Source organism: Dermacentor albipictus, chromosome 6 (assembly GCF_038994185.2).
Source record: "Dermacentor albipictus isolate Rhodes 1998 colony chromosome 6, USDA_Dalb.pri_finalv2, whole genome shotgun sequence".
Lineage (NCBI taxonomy): Eukaryota > Metazoa > Arthropoda > Arachnida > Ixodida > Ixodidae > Dermacentor > Dermacentor albipictus.
The window spans coordinates 59,087,299-59,102,254 of record NC_091826.1 but is presented as its reverse complement, the minus strand read 5'-3'; the positions used below and the strand labels follow the sequence as shown (position 1 = coordinate 59,102,254).

The 14,956-nt window shown below is 44.8% G+C and overlaps 1 protein-coding gene across 1 annotated transcript in view; it reads left to right on the top strand.

Annotated features, from left to right (window-relative positions):
• Positions 1 to 14,956, top strand: part of LOC139047025 (uncharacterized) — a 54,891-nt gene that overhangs the window by 17,364 nt on the left and 22,571 nt on the right. The window contains exon 4 of the mRNA XM_070520965.1: positions 2,291 to 2,504. Within this exon, the coding sequence (XP_070377066.1) occupies positions 2,291 to 2,504 (214 nt within the window). The remainder of the gene's footprint in view (positions 1 to 2,290; positions 2,505 to 14,956) is intronic.

Below are 14,956 nucleotides of genomic sequence, written 5' to 3'. Positions count from 1 at the left end.
ATACAGCGTGATACAGGGCAAAAATCGGCACTGGAAACAAAGTTCACTGCGCATATACAGAAAACCTCGCAAAAAGATGTTTAAATATACGTATAAGTCTCCAATAAATCTACGTACCTAAGAAAAAGTCACTATATATAATGCGTCAAACAAGGCAAATAAACAGCTTGCGCAACCACAGATTCAGAGATCACAGCACCCCCCCTCCCTCCACTCCCAAAATGTATCGCGTGCGACAGAAGGCGGCGCGCTTCCTCCCCGCTTTTCTCCCTTACGCACACAAGCGAACGCGTTGCAATCCGTCGAGTCCCCGCAATGCTGGCGGCGAGCGACTATGCATTGTTTCTTTTTCTCGCCTGCTAGCCAGAAAGCGTCCAAAACTCTGCCAGGTGAAAAGGCAGTCGGCCAGAGAAAAACGAACGCGCATCCAAGTGCACCGCGCGGTTGTCGATGCAGCACGAGAAAAACGCATGCGCTCTGACTGGATTGGCAGCCCGCGGGTTGCGAGAACAAAAAAGAGAGATGAGAAAGAGGCTTAATGTATCCTCGCGAATAAAAGTCTAGGTAGAAAAATAAATAAGAACTTAGTTACAATGGTGGCTTTAGTGTCTTGACATGGATGCTTTGGCGCAGGTGAAAAAAAATTCATATTCTTTTCTGTGGCCTGATGGCACAAATGAACGACCACAACGCTTTGTCTCATCGGACCTCGCTGCGTGCTTTGTCAACTTGTCTGATAGTATGTAGATTTGGCTTGTCTAGTTGTTTGGCCCGATGTACGACATTAAAAAGGTCGATGCACCTTTGGCGTCAAATATTTACAACAGCATTAAACCCACAAAATTCCGGAATCGAAAATCTAAAGCACGACATTGGAAATGTCAACGCGCCTTTCGCATCAAAATGTTATGAGAACTTTATACCCACAAAGTTTCATAATTGAAATCCAAGCGCTCGGTAGACTCCGTGGCCTCCACGAGATGCCGAGACGAGCTCGCTCGCCATCAAAACGCCCTTGAAATTTTGTGCTTGGTGGGGCTCCTTGCGTTACGGTATGTGACTCCCGATGCATGGGCGTTTCCGCGAAATCCAGCCCGATTTCGCTATGTTCGCGCTAAAATGTCTTTTCGAGCATGAATTCAGGACATTCTAGACAAAATCGAGCATGATTTCCGGCGCCGGGAGTTGTTTTGGTCGGCGGCGCATGACAGCACGAAAACATTTCGGGGGAGGCTCAAGCCCCATAAGCCCCCCCCCTGGCTACGCCCCTGGCAGGGTGGCATGACGATGATTGTATTACGCTGACGCAAAGATCTCGATGAAACGATGAAAAGAAATAGCAATGATGTAAGGACGAAGGCGGTACGACAATGATGGCATTACGACAATGAGATGACGATTCCTAACTTTTGACAAATGTGTAACGATGACAGCTTGGCGAAGGTGACATGAGGACAATTATATGACAAAAATAGCGTGACCACTAAGCTATGACGGCCTCCGGATGGCGAGGTGGGAATGGCGAATATGGCACGACTACGACGGCGAGACGACGGCTTGAGGACGGATGCATGACGACGACTCTATGACTACAACTTAAAGACTGCGATGGCACAACTGCGGCATGAGGACAAAGCGATGACGACGAGTGTAGGACGAAGCTTGTTTGAAGACGGCGCCGTGACGACGAAAGCACGTTGACAGCGGGAGCGTGAATAGCGACCTCCTCACGACGACGCAAGGACGGCGGCGGCATGCCTGTGGCGGCATATTAGCGATTTAATGACGACAGCACGAAGACTGTGGTATGCCATTCGGCTTGTCATCCAGCATGGCCTGATAGATCAGTGCACCAATACGGCGAATGATCGTGTACGGTATGCAATAACGTCGAATAATCTTTCCACTCAGCGTGCGTCGGGGTATCGAGAAACAATCCATACATGGTCGCCGGGCTGGTATTCAACGTGGCGTCGTCGATGGTTGTAGTGTCGTCTGTCCATATTTTGTTGGTTCTTGAGACGCACGCAGCTGAACTGTCGGGCTTTTCTTTCTTCTCTTCCGCAATGGTGGGGTCGACCTGGCAAAACAGCCGAGTTATCTCTTCCGCGAAAATGGCGATGCTCTCGTTCGCTAGCTGTACACAGACTTCAAGCAGGGCTTTAGCCCTTTCATTGTGGACGGTTTTTGTGAAGGTCATCACGAATTTGCTTCGACTTTTCGGGCACAGCAGTGGCAGTGGACCACACGCAGCCTCGCTTCTCACGCATTTGCTTTGCCACTGTTGCAGAAATACAACGTGCGGCCGTCAATCCAGCTGTTACGTCATTGTAGCGATAATTTGGACCACCGCCCCGATTTCAGCTGCTACCACGTGACGGACCTGAGGACGACGGACGTAAAAAGGACAGGCGGATCCTCGATTCTTCGCTTTTCGGGCACAGCAGTGGCAGTGGACGGCACGCAGCATCGCTTCTCACGCATTTGCTTTGCCACTGTTGCAGGTTGGTGTTATTTTGCTTCGAACTCGTTCTTAACCTCCTGGCGTTCCCTGCTGCTGCTGTGCCTATAGTTAATCATTGTCCACTGTTATTATGACTGAATGTTTGGCATGTAATGCAGACATTCGGCCCGATGAAATACCCCTTGTGTGTACAGTTTGTAAATATTCATACCATGATGGTTATTGTTCTGGGATTACTGGCTCTGCTTTTCGCAGTAAAGGCGATTCCTTGAAAAATTCTTGGAAGTGCGCAACATGTCAAACAAATGAAAAAAGGGGCGGTGCCTCATCCAATACGTCTGAAAGCCAAAGACTTGAATGTAAGCTGAACCAACTCAATGCAAATGTATTATCACTTCTTCCACTTGTGGCCAAAGTGGACGCCTTGTCCGAGGCTGTCAAAGGCATCAGTGGCATTGAGGCATCTATCCAAATGCTTTCTGACAAGTATGACGAAATACTTAAGAAGACTGACAGTCAGGGTACTGAAATTGCGGCCTTGAGGAAGCGTGTTGAACATTTGGAGTCTCAAACTTCTCCAAATGCCTTCGAAGTGAAAGCTCAGTTAAATGAATTGGAGCAGTACAGTCGCCGACAAAACATTGAGATTCACGGTATGCAAAAAGAAGAGACTGAAAACCGTCTAGATAAGATGAACTGTCTGGCACGTAGGCTCGAGCTTCCCGAGCTATCAGACTCTGACCTTGATTCCCTTCATCGGCTGCATCCACGTGCTGGTAAAAAACCTGTAGTGATAGCTCGCTTCCGATCTGTCATGTTGAAGGAACGGTGGATGCAAAGTCGCTCACGTCTTCGGGAGAAAGCACCAGACTTGCGAATTTTTGATAATCAAACTGCGATGAACAAAAGGCTTTTGTGGCTAGCGCAAACGAAGTGAAAAGAAATGAAGTACTGCTTCGTGTGGCAAAAGAATGGTCATGTTTTTGCACGAAATAATAGCGGTGACAGTGTCATTCGAATTTGTCAAGAAAGTGACCTCGCGAACATGGTTTAATGTTAACGCTTCCGGCATTGTTTGATAAACTTTATTCTTTCCCATGGCGGTTTCATGTTCTAAGTCTTATCTCGATTTCGTTTCTTTTCGCGATTTTGCTTCTGAGGAGAGTAAGCATTCGAAGTTCTTTTCCTTTTATCATTTAAACGCGCAGAGTTTTCGGAACAAAGAGGACCAATTAAACACATTCTTAATGTCCTTAGGCTTTGAGTTCGATATTTTGGCCTTTACGGAAACTTGGTACAATACCACTGAAGATGCAATCGAAATCAATAGTTACAAACTTGAATGCTTGAGCAGGTGTAGTAAAAAAGGGGGTGGGGTTGCTTTATACATAAAAAAACGCTATTCATTATGAAATAATGGCTGAACACTGTGCTATGTTGTCCAACTACGAACTTCTTTTTGTCAGATGTAGAACTTTCATAGTTGGGGTTGTTTATAGGCCTCCCGCTGGGTCTCTGGTTGAATTTTTCCGTCGGTTTGAAACATTGCTTGATTCTCTGTCGTCACTGAAAATGCCTGTTGTAATTTTGGGTGGCTTTAACATTGATTTGTTGCAACCTGCTAACACATCAGTGAATGATTTTTGTCGACCTGTTATCAATGTATGGCTTTTCAAACAATATTGCTCTGCCTACTCGCATCTCTGCATCCAGTGAAACCTTGATTGATTTGCGTCTAATCATGATGAAAGTGACGTGAAAGCGGGAGTATGGTATGGTATGAGGAACTTTATTTGGTCCTGAAGGTCAACCATAGGCTGACGCGGGCCGCTCCCACGTTGGGACTGTCAGGCCGAGCCCTTCAGCCACATCGCGGGCCTTCTGGACTGCCCGTAATTGGTCAGACAGTGATTCGCTATGTAGCATTTGCCGCCACCATTCTTCTTCCTTGTCGCAGTCTGTGAAGACCGCGGGGCACTGCCAAAGCATGTGGTCAAGAGTAATGATGCCATTGCACTTATTACAGTTGATTTGAGTTTCCCTCTCAGGATAGATCCTGTTAATAAAATATGGACTTGGGTATGTTCTTGCCTGTAGCAAACGTAATGTGACCGCTTGGGCTCTGCAAAGCTTACCGTGTGGCAATGGGTACTCCCTTCTGCTTAAATAATAATGCTTCGTGATTTCGTTATATGTTAATAATCGATCCCTGTGTTCCCCGGGTGAAGCGTAAGTTGCTCGGTCTTGAAGAGCACGGCTAGAAAGTCCTCGTGCTGCTTCATTTGCCACCTCATTGAGGTTTCTCCGAGCTCCGTCCACTACCCCCAGATGTGCAGGAAACCAGCGGATTTCAATCCTCTCACTGTTGACCTTCTCTAGTAATTTTGTGGCTGTCCGTGTCACATATCCGTTGGTAAAGTTGCGTATGGCTGTTCTAGAGTCGCTGTAAATATGTGTCCACCGATTAGCCCGAATGGCTAAGGCGATTGCTACTTGTTCTGCTACTGTTGGGTCCTTGGTATAGACGGTGATGGCATCCCGTATGTTACCTTGAGTGTCTACAACAACAGAAGTATACGCATCCTTATTTTTAACCCAGGCAGCGTCAACAAACACCGCCTGCTGCTTATGTTGATCTATGTCTTGAAGGAGTGCCTTCGCCCTTGCCTTTCGTCTCTCGAGGTTATGTGTCGGGTGCATGTTCCTAGGGAACGGGGTCGTCTTTATTGTTTCTCGTAGTCCCGCTTGCAATTGTGTTAGTAATTCTCCTTCGTTGTGTGGTTGTTAATTTCTACGCCAATTTCTTCAAGTAGCGCCCTCCCAGGTCGTGTCCCCATTAGTCTCTCCTGGTGGGCCACCTGCTGAGCCTCAGCTATCTCTTCTAGTGTGTTATGCAGCCCTAGGCGCAATAAGCTATCTTTAGCCGTGCTGATGGGAAGTCCTAGTGCACTCTTTATAAGTCGTCTGATTAAAGCGTTTAGCTTGTTCTTGTCAGCCTGTGTCCACTGTAGCATGCCAGCCACGTACGAGAAGTGGCAAAAGGCGAATGCATGTGCCGATCTTATGGCACTGTGTTCTCCTAGCCCCTTATGCCTGTTGGTGACTCTACGCAGAAGCCTAGTGACTTCTTCTGACTTGTTAGAGATGTGTTGTATCATCCTGCAATTAGATCCATTCGCTTGCAGGAGAAGTCCTAGCACTCTGATAGCCTCCACCTGCCTGATTGGTTCTCCATTCTTCGCGTATATGTCAATGCGGGGTTCTTCCACTGGGATATATCCGTTCGGTTTGCGCCCACGCTTACTGCTCCGTAGTACCAATAGTTCAGATTTCTTAGCAGAGCAGTTCAGTCCCATACCCTCAAGTGTTGTTTCCACGACATAAATGCTTTCCTGTAGTTTGGTCTCTGTTTGTCCCATATTACCTTCAGCACTCCAGATTGTTACATCATCTGCATATATAGCAAAATGGATACCCTCAATCTGCGCGAGACCTCGAGCCACTTTTGACATTGCCAAATTAAATAACATGGGAGATAGGACGGACCCTTGTGGTGTCCCGCGATTCCCAAGTTCCAGAGTTGTCAATTGGAGTTCGCATAACCTGAGACAAGCAGAACGGCCACCGAGGAAGGCTTTAACTATAGTGTGCAATCGTTTACCTAATCCCATCTCCGAGAGGATATTCAATATGGCCCTGTGCTTGATGCGATCAAAGGCCTTTTCTACATCTAGGCCTAGAAGAGCTCTCGTATGTAGCGGGCTAGCAAGAATAAGGTGATGTTTGATTAAAAGCATTGCATCTTGAGTCGAAAGTCCAGGACGGAAACCGATCAGGTTATGCGGAAGAAGATTTCTGTTTTCTACATAGTTAGTAAGTCTATTGAGTATGACATGCTCCATGGTTTTGCCCAGACATGATGTTAACGATATGGGTCTTAGGTTATCTAGACTTAGTTGCTTGCCTGGTTTGGGAATAAGAATTGTGTTAGCAATTCTCCATTCCTTTGGATAATCACCATTTTTCCAGAGTTCGTTGAAATACTCTGTTAAATATGTTATAGATTCATCGTCCAAATTTTTCAACAGCCTATTGGAAATGCCATCTGGACCGGCAGCAGATCTACTGTTGAGGTCGTACAGGGCTGCGCGAACTTCGCTTTCTGTGAAGTCTTGATCCATAGGCTCACAGTCTTCCCCTGTATATTCAGGCGGGTCTGTACTCTCATTGCTATCCTTAAGCGGTAAATACTTAGCTGCAAGCCGATCCAGAATGGCCTCCTCCGTTGTGTCCTGGCTCTCACGATGGACGAGTCGTGCTACTGCTGTTCTCCTATTAGATTTCGTGTCGTTCTCATGAAGCAAATGTCTAAGTAAATTCCAATTTCCACCACGTCTGATTCGACCATCTATGGAATTGCAAAGCTCATCCCATTGTTGTTTCTGTAAATTTCTGGAGTGTTCTTCAATCTCCCTATTCAACAATGATATGCGCTTCCTGAGTCTCCTGTTCAGACGTTGCGTTTTCCATCTTTTTAGCATAGATTGTTTGGCTTCAATCAAGTGCGCCAGCCTACTGTCCATGATTTCGATATCCTCCTCTGTGGTAATATCCTTCGTTGCCGCCTTTACATCTTCCCTGAGCTGAGTGGTCCAAGTTTGGAGTGTTTTCTTTTCTCCTGTCTCTGTCTCAGCTCTGCTTTTCCTTGCTTTCCGAAAAAGATCCCAGTCAATGTAGTTAAAATGCTTTATCTCATTACCAGGTGTTTCCAATAGTATTTGCAATATGTAATGATCGCTACCCAGGTCAATATTGGAGTTATTCCAGCCAGCGTTCGCTAAATTTGATACAAAAGTAAGGTCTGGGGTGGAGTCCCTGCATGTAGATGTACCACACCTAGTGGGATAAGCTGGGTTTCTGATGAGGGAGAGATTAAGATCTGTAGCTAGGTGCCAGAGTCCATCCCCTTTCTTAGTATTCCAGCGATATCCCCAGGTTTGATGTGGGGCGTTGAAATCTCCTCCAATAATGAGTAGAGCGTGCTTAGTAATAGCCATAGTCTTATTAAGAAGTGCCCTGAAACTCTGTTTCATGTCGCTAGGGCTGCTATAAACATTAAGACAAAAGAGGCTTTGCGGTTTGCTTCTATTCCTTTTCAAAATTATTTCCACAAGTAAGTATTCTAATTTGTTTTGTCCAAGGTGCAAATCATGTTCTATGTAAGGTATTTTCTTATCTACGAGCGTGGCTAGCCCCCTACCCGGCTCTTATCCCTGCATGTCGCTTTGTATCCGGAGAGGCTAATGTCATCCGCCAAGGTTTCCTGCAGCATAATAATTTTCGGTTTGTCTGCACAGTTTTTTATTAACTGCATGAGAGGTGCTTTTTTGTGATAAAATCCTCGGCAATTCCATTGCCACACGGTAAAGCTCCCCCTGCTAGCCATTGCTTATAGAACCCGCCTTACTGCTACCCGCTAGAGTACGCTTCGTAGAACCCGCCGACGCGCCAGGGAGTGATCTGACGCTTTCTGCTTCTGAGGGTAAGTATTCGTCGTCCTCGCCTTGCGCTTCTACTTTGGTAAGCCTCTTTTCAGCCGTCAGTCTCCATTTCCATAACTTATCAACTTTGAAGGTAGTTTTGTCTATGGCATCTCTAAGTTGTTTAATCGCCTCCTTGATCTCTTCCAAAGCCGAGCACACTGTCGTTTCTACTGGGCTTATTGCCCGCTTCTTTGGAGCTGGTGTGTTTTCTTCATCCTGACTGTTGTCATTATTCACCGGTTTGGCTATTGCTACTTTTGTGGAGCTAGTCTGCGAGTTCTTGCGAAGTTCTACAACCTGCTTAGTAAGTTCTTCATTTGCCTTTCTGAGATACGTTACTTCTTTAATTAGCTGTTCTACCCTGGCATCATTATCTCCGACCGGCCACCCCGCACCGCTCTCCGCGGTCCTCACAGTACCTTTCACTTTGTCGGCCCAGATTGTTCCAGATGTCGTCTTGTCGCCAGGCGTCTGCCCTCCTCCTTCGAAGCGCACCTGCACTTCACGTGATCTGGAGCGGCTTCTGCCCTTCGACGGCGAGTGGCGTCTTGACAGTGTGGGGCTCCTTGAGCGCGTGCGCCCCCTGGTGCCCGTTTGGGCATCCCTTTGCAGCTGAGGTGGTGTCGCCCCCGATGCAGATCTGTTGCGTTCTCGTCGTCGAATTCGCACCACGTATGGAATTTGGTACCGCTGTCGGCAAGTCTTGTCCCCAGTTGGGTGGTCCCCTCCACAGAATTTGCAGTTAGGCACACACATGTGATTGTCCTCCGGGTTTTGAGTTCCACATCCTCTGCACTGTACCACGTCCGGTGTTGGACATACATCTGCCCGATGTCCAATCTTTCCGCAAGCATAGCAGACATCAAACTGCTTCCTATACAGGTAACACCTTACAAGGGTCGACCCGTATCTGACATAATTGGGCACCTTGAGCCCATCAAACAGAACGATGACCGAGCCCGTGGATTTAATGCGTTTGGCTGCCAATGCCAGTGGGTTAAAGTCATGCACAATGTTCTGCGTTATCGTGGCCTGATTGTCTCTGAGGTCAACTCTCCGAATCACCCCTTTACACGTGGTATGCGGAGCTGTCTCGTAGGCGTTCACTTCATATTCGGTTTCCCCTATAACTATTGACCTGATTCGCACATACCTGGCAGCATGACTGGAGTCTGGTGTACTAACCACCACAATGTTTTGCGTGAAGTTAGGGCAAACGACATCCTCTCGGGCTTGTTGCGGAGTCAGGCCTGATGCTTCAATAATCGCCACGCCTATCGCTGTGGTGCTCACTTTGCTCAAGTTGAGACCTCCTCGTGGACGGATGATGATCTTGCTGTGCTCCTCGGGCAATTGGGGCATCCTTGATGCCTTGACAATCCGATTTTTGAACATAGTGGTTGTAGGTCCCTTGTTCTTGCTCCTGTTGCCTTGCTCTTGCTGGCTCTGCGGCGATGTTTTCCCATCGCCAGCAATCCTTGTGGTGGAGCGAAATTTTCAGCTTGTCACAATTTGCCAACCAAGATCTTCCTCATTCTCTTCTAATCCGGTAGCGTCTTCATCTTCCATGCGCGTGCCCGCCATCGCGGCCCGGCGGGGCCAGTAGGCCTACTTAGGTCTTGTGCCAAGAAAGGCCAGTAAAAGTCCAAAAATGGAAGTCCCACCTTAAAGAAAGGTGTCCGCGAATTCTCGGTGACTTCACAAATCCAGTGATCATTTACCTTTGTTCTGCTTCATTCCTAAGCGCACCTTTCCACAGGTTACCATAGAAAACTCGACAAAAACTACGCGGATGATAACCAATCGCGCGATTGATAACTTCCGTTAAAATATTGCATCTGTAAACTGGAATAAAATTTTAGATAAAAATAAATCTGATTCAGACCTTTTATACAACAGTTTTCTCGAGAAAATTATTGACATTTACGAACATTCTTTTCCTTTGGTAACTGTTCGAAAGTTCAAGAAAGCGAGGAAATCCTGGGTTCCCTACGACTTAGTCAAGAGAATGAAAGCACGAGATAAGCTCTTCAGCAACTTCCTGAAATATAAGGACGCAGAAATTTTAAAGCAATATAAAAAGGTCAGGAACAGGCTAAATGCCGACATAAAAAAGTCACGTGTTGATTACTACGCTAACAAATTTACGGACATTCTTTATGATCCTAAGAAAACTTGGCGAACTCTAAAGGACCTATTACGGCACACAAAAAATAGCATTCCCCAGGAACTTACGTACGGCGATAGAGTGCTAAGTGGTAAATCCCTCGCAGAAGTATTCAATCAGCAGTTCTAGTGCTTTGGCTCCTTTGACTCAGAAGTTAGGAACAACTTTAAGGACTATATTAACACCAGTTTGCAAAATACTATGTATCTTCGTCCTGTTACACCTACAGAAATAGCACACATTATTAGCAATTTAAAGAACAGCTCTTCTTGTGGTTATGGCGGTATTAAAATAGCACCAATTAAAGCAGTCACGGATTTATTATGCAGTGCTCTTTGTGACATAACAAATATTGTGTTTTCTACAGGCACAATTCCGGATAACATGAAAATTGCTAGGATCGTCGTCTTGCATAAAGGTGGCGCAACTGATTGCATCACTAATTACCGGCCGATATCAATACTTCCAGTTTTTTTCAAAAATTATTGAAAACGCCTTAAATTCTAGAATAACTGGACACACGCAAAAGCACAACCTTAAATCCCCGAATCAGTATGGCTTTCAAAGGGGTAAATCCACTGAATCTGCGTTACTTGAAATACGTGATAAAATTGTTACCAATATAGAAAACCAACAATACACAATAGGCTTATTTTTAGACTTCAATAAAGCATTTGATTCAATTAAACATGACATACTTTTTTCTAAATTACCCTTTTATGGAATTAGAGGCATTGCTTTAGACTTACTGCGTAGCTATCTATCACACCGCTCCCAATTTGTGGAAATCAACAGCATAAAATCAGATTTAGCAGACATTAGGTACGGCGTCCCGCAGGGTACTATTATAGGTCCTACGATTTTCCTTCTTTATATCAATGATATCGTGGCAATACCAGGAACACCCGACATTGTATTATATGCCGACGATACAAACGTTTTTTTTTTTTCTCCTCTGATAACATCTCTACTCTAATTCCTCTTATTAACAAACGGTTAAATTCCCTTTCAGTGTGGCAATGGGCTAATAAGTTGAGCCTAAATGTTAAAAAAAACAAAGTATATTGTTTTTACTCCTATTAACAAACCAGTTAAGTTCGCATCTTCTTTAATATTTCAATCGCAACCACTTGAAAGGGTTTCCCAGTACAAGTTCTTGGGTGTACTCTTCCATGAAAATCTACGGTGGACGCATCACGTAAGTTATATTAAACGTAGCATAGCACAATTAATTGGTATGCTCAATAAGCATCGCACGCTGTTACCTTTAAAACTTAAACGTCAGTTATACTTTTCTACTATCCATTCTAGACTCCACTATTGTCTACTTATCTGGGGCGTCACTTCTAAGGCTAATTTGGAAACTCTATTCCGAATGCAGAAGAAGTGCGTTCGTATTATTAACCTATCGATGTAAGAACATACCTCTGAGTACTTTCACCAGGACAGTATTTTGAGTTTCGCTAGCCTATATAAACAAAAGTTATCCGAAAAAGCTTTTTTAGAATACATAAGTAATCGTGAGAACTATTTTTCTATATATACTAATAACACAACTAACTACACCTTAAGAGCTAGGAACTTTATTAAAGTAAAAACTAGAACAAACTACGGCAATCAGCTTCTACCATGGCAGATTCCTAATTTACTTAATGATGAGCACGCTTTATTTGATATCATGCAAGATCCCTCAACCATTTCAATATTCAGAAAGAAATCAAAACTGTATTTTTCCAACAAATGACACCTGTTTTTTTGTAATTTATTTCCTGTTTTTTTCGACTGATATGCAATTTCATGCGTTGCAAGACTTTTTTGTTCCCATGTGGCTTTTTGGCCTTCCTGTATCTTTCTGTACGCACTTTATTTCTTCATTTTCATTATTCATACTTATTGTGTTGCAATGATTTCTTGTATGTATAATTGTATCATTCGTATATATAAGTATGTATATGTGTGTATTATGTGTATATATGTATATATTTTTTGCACTGTTGTCTGCTGTGCTCGTGGCGCCAGGTGCCTAGTCAGGCGTGTATAGTCTCGCCTTTTGCTCCGGCGCCATGACAATCTTGTATTGTCAAAATTGTAATAAACTTCAAACTTCAAAACCGTCCCGCGTCGCTAATGTAAACACCCGAATCTCGAACTAGGCCCTCGCGACGCCTTCCAAGTCGGACACACGGAGTAGCTATGTTTGGAGTACCAGCTGTTGAAGGCTTGAGCGAGGTTTCCGAGTTGTCGGACGGAGCTGTGTGGAAGTTGGGTGATTCCCGTGGTTGTTGCAGTACGATAGCTGCAGGCGATGCCAGGTCGGTCATAGGAGTTGCTGACCTGGCTGTGACCTTCCTGGTCGACTCGGGTAAAACACCACGTTTCGAGGCCTGCTTTCGTAGTCCGCGGCTAGCTCGATGGTGAGATGCGACTGTTGCGTTGTCTTCACGGTTTGGGTTTGACGCGGGCGTCCGACACATCAACGCAACAGTGCCTCCATCAGAAGTCGCATTGTGGTGACGTTCAAGAATAAGAGGTGGCACAGCTACTACAGTCGCAGAAACCATCTCTTCATTAGCTGAACTTGTACCCACAAAACAATTTACACACAAACTCAACGATAGCAAGGACTACATGAAGCGACCATCTTAATCTCATCTGCATGCCAAGCGCGTCCGCTTTAAGGCTCAACTACTACACCCAATTTTCGAGATAGAGCGACAAGCGACATGTCGCACCGGATTTCGCATAGTGACGTCCTCCGGGCACAGCGTAATTGCGGAATAACACGCCAGCAATCAGCCCGCCCACTTCTGAGTTCGATCTTGCAGATTGTGTGCCATGACCGCGAAAAATAAATAGCGAAATCAGCCATCACTTCATCTAATCGCAAACAGGGGACAAAGTATAGGCGTTGTCTCGTGATTATTACTGATATTACTGAAAGCATAAAGCATAGTAAAATTACTCCAAGGCAAGTAAAATTACTCATCTACAATTCACTTTCTTACTCCTATTTAAACTATTGCCATTTAGTATGGGGCACAGCCACAATTAGCTGTCTTCAACGCATCTACATTTTGCAGATGAAGTTCCTTCGTCATGTCCACAATGTCCCCTGGGGCTCACCGAGCGCGGATCTCTTTCTGCAAAGTAGTGTGCTTAAGATCCACAACTTGTACAAATACCGCTTAAGTGTTCGGTTTAAACTGGAAACACGGAGAAACGTAAACCACATACGTTACCTTCCTGATTTACGTACCCGAGAAGCGACCTACAAGACAAGACATGCGGAAAATTGGGTAGTGCCAACCCCTCGAATAAATTGCGGTAGAGAACGCCTGCAATTCACTCTTCCTTCCCTCTTAAATGCTTATGTACATAATCATTTTGATCTTTTCAGTGCGTCAAACAGTGCTTTGCGTACTATCTATGTTACCATGTAGGTTCTGTTCTTCTTGGTGGTGAATATTGTCTAAATATTGTATAATTTTGTTATGTTTTCTTTTGTATTTGTCAATTATGTATAAGCGTTATTAGACTGCAATTACCTTTGTGTTAAAAGCCTTGCTGTGAAGCCACTGCCAAGCGAAAGGGGGCTGCGGCTTTGTCAAGCTGTTTGTGACAGCTTTTTCTCCGCCTCCGCTGTCTGTATTTGTGCAAGGCAGAAGTAAAGAATTTGAATTTGAATGAGTTCTTTTTCTCGACTCTGTGAGTCCTCAGACGCCACTGAGAGCGCCGAAAATGTTTTCCCGAGGTAGCGCCACGAGATTACATGCTGGCCGTCTGGAAACATGAAACCGACTTCCACTCCTGATGACATCATATTTATTTATTTATTTATTTACAAATACTGCAGGCCCTATTCGGGCCCAAGCAGGAGTGGTTACATCAATAGTAACAAAAAAGGCTGGAAATAATAATAAAAAATAGAATACAGAACAATAAAAAAGATAAATAAAACATAATATACAGGAACATCAGCCTTTGAAATTTAGACTTATCAACATAAATGTAAATAAATGTAACTTTAATGTTATCAACATTATTGTCAATAAATGTAAATGTAATGTCATTAAATCTAGCTTCAGTGCAGCTTGGTTAAAACATTGGCCTCGAGGTACGTTTGCCATTTCTTTACATGGGCACCAACGTAAATATTCGGATTATAATGTGAATTGTATAATGACATTACACATTATAACACCTTTTTCGAAACAGAAGATGGTACACCAGGCGAAACAAACAACCGCCCTAATAATTGACGCACTTTCTTGGTTCAACGACGGAAGGAGCGGAAGCGGAAGCGAAAAGACGCATGCGCAGAGTGCCGAAGAGAGTATCGGCAGACCGGCGTGACCGCGGTTATTCGAGTACAAATCACCATGGCAGACAGACGGGTGCTGGCAACATTGTTGGCAATGGAAATCCGCACTTTTAACCGGTATGAATGGGCACGTGGGACCAGTGTATCCGCCAGCCATGAACGCCTATAGATCGTGCATGCTGAAGAGGTCATGTCTCAGGCTTTGCATGGCAGGGCGCTGAGTGTTACCAGAGTGGTTTCTTCAAACTGATAGTACGCTAGGACAAATGTCTCAATGTCGATGGCGACTATATGGAAGAAATAGTGCAACGTGTGTAGTTTGTGTCGCCTTGCTGTGTTTGCTTTTGGCTGTAAACTTGAAATGAACGACGAACTTTCAGCACGTCCCTCGCAAATGAGTCACTGGTGCCCACATGCCTTTCAGAAAGCACTACGCAATTCGTGTCGCGCATACAATCTGA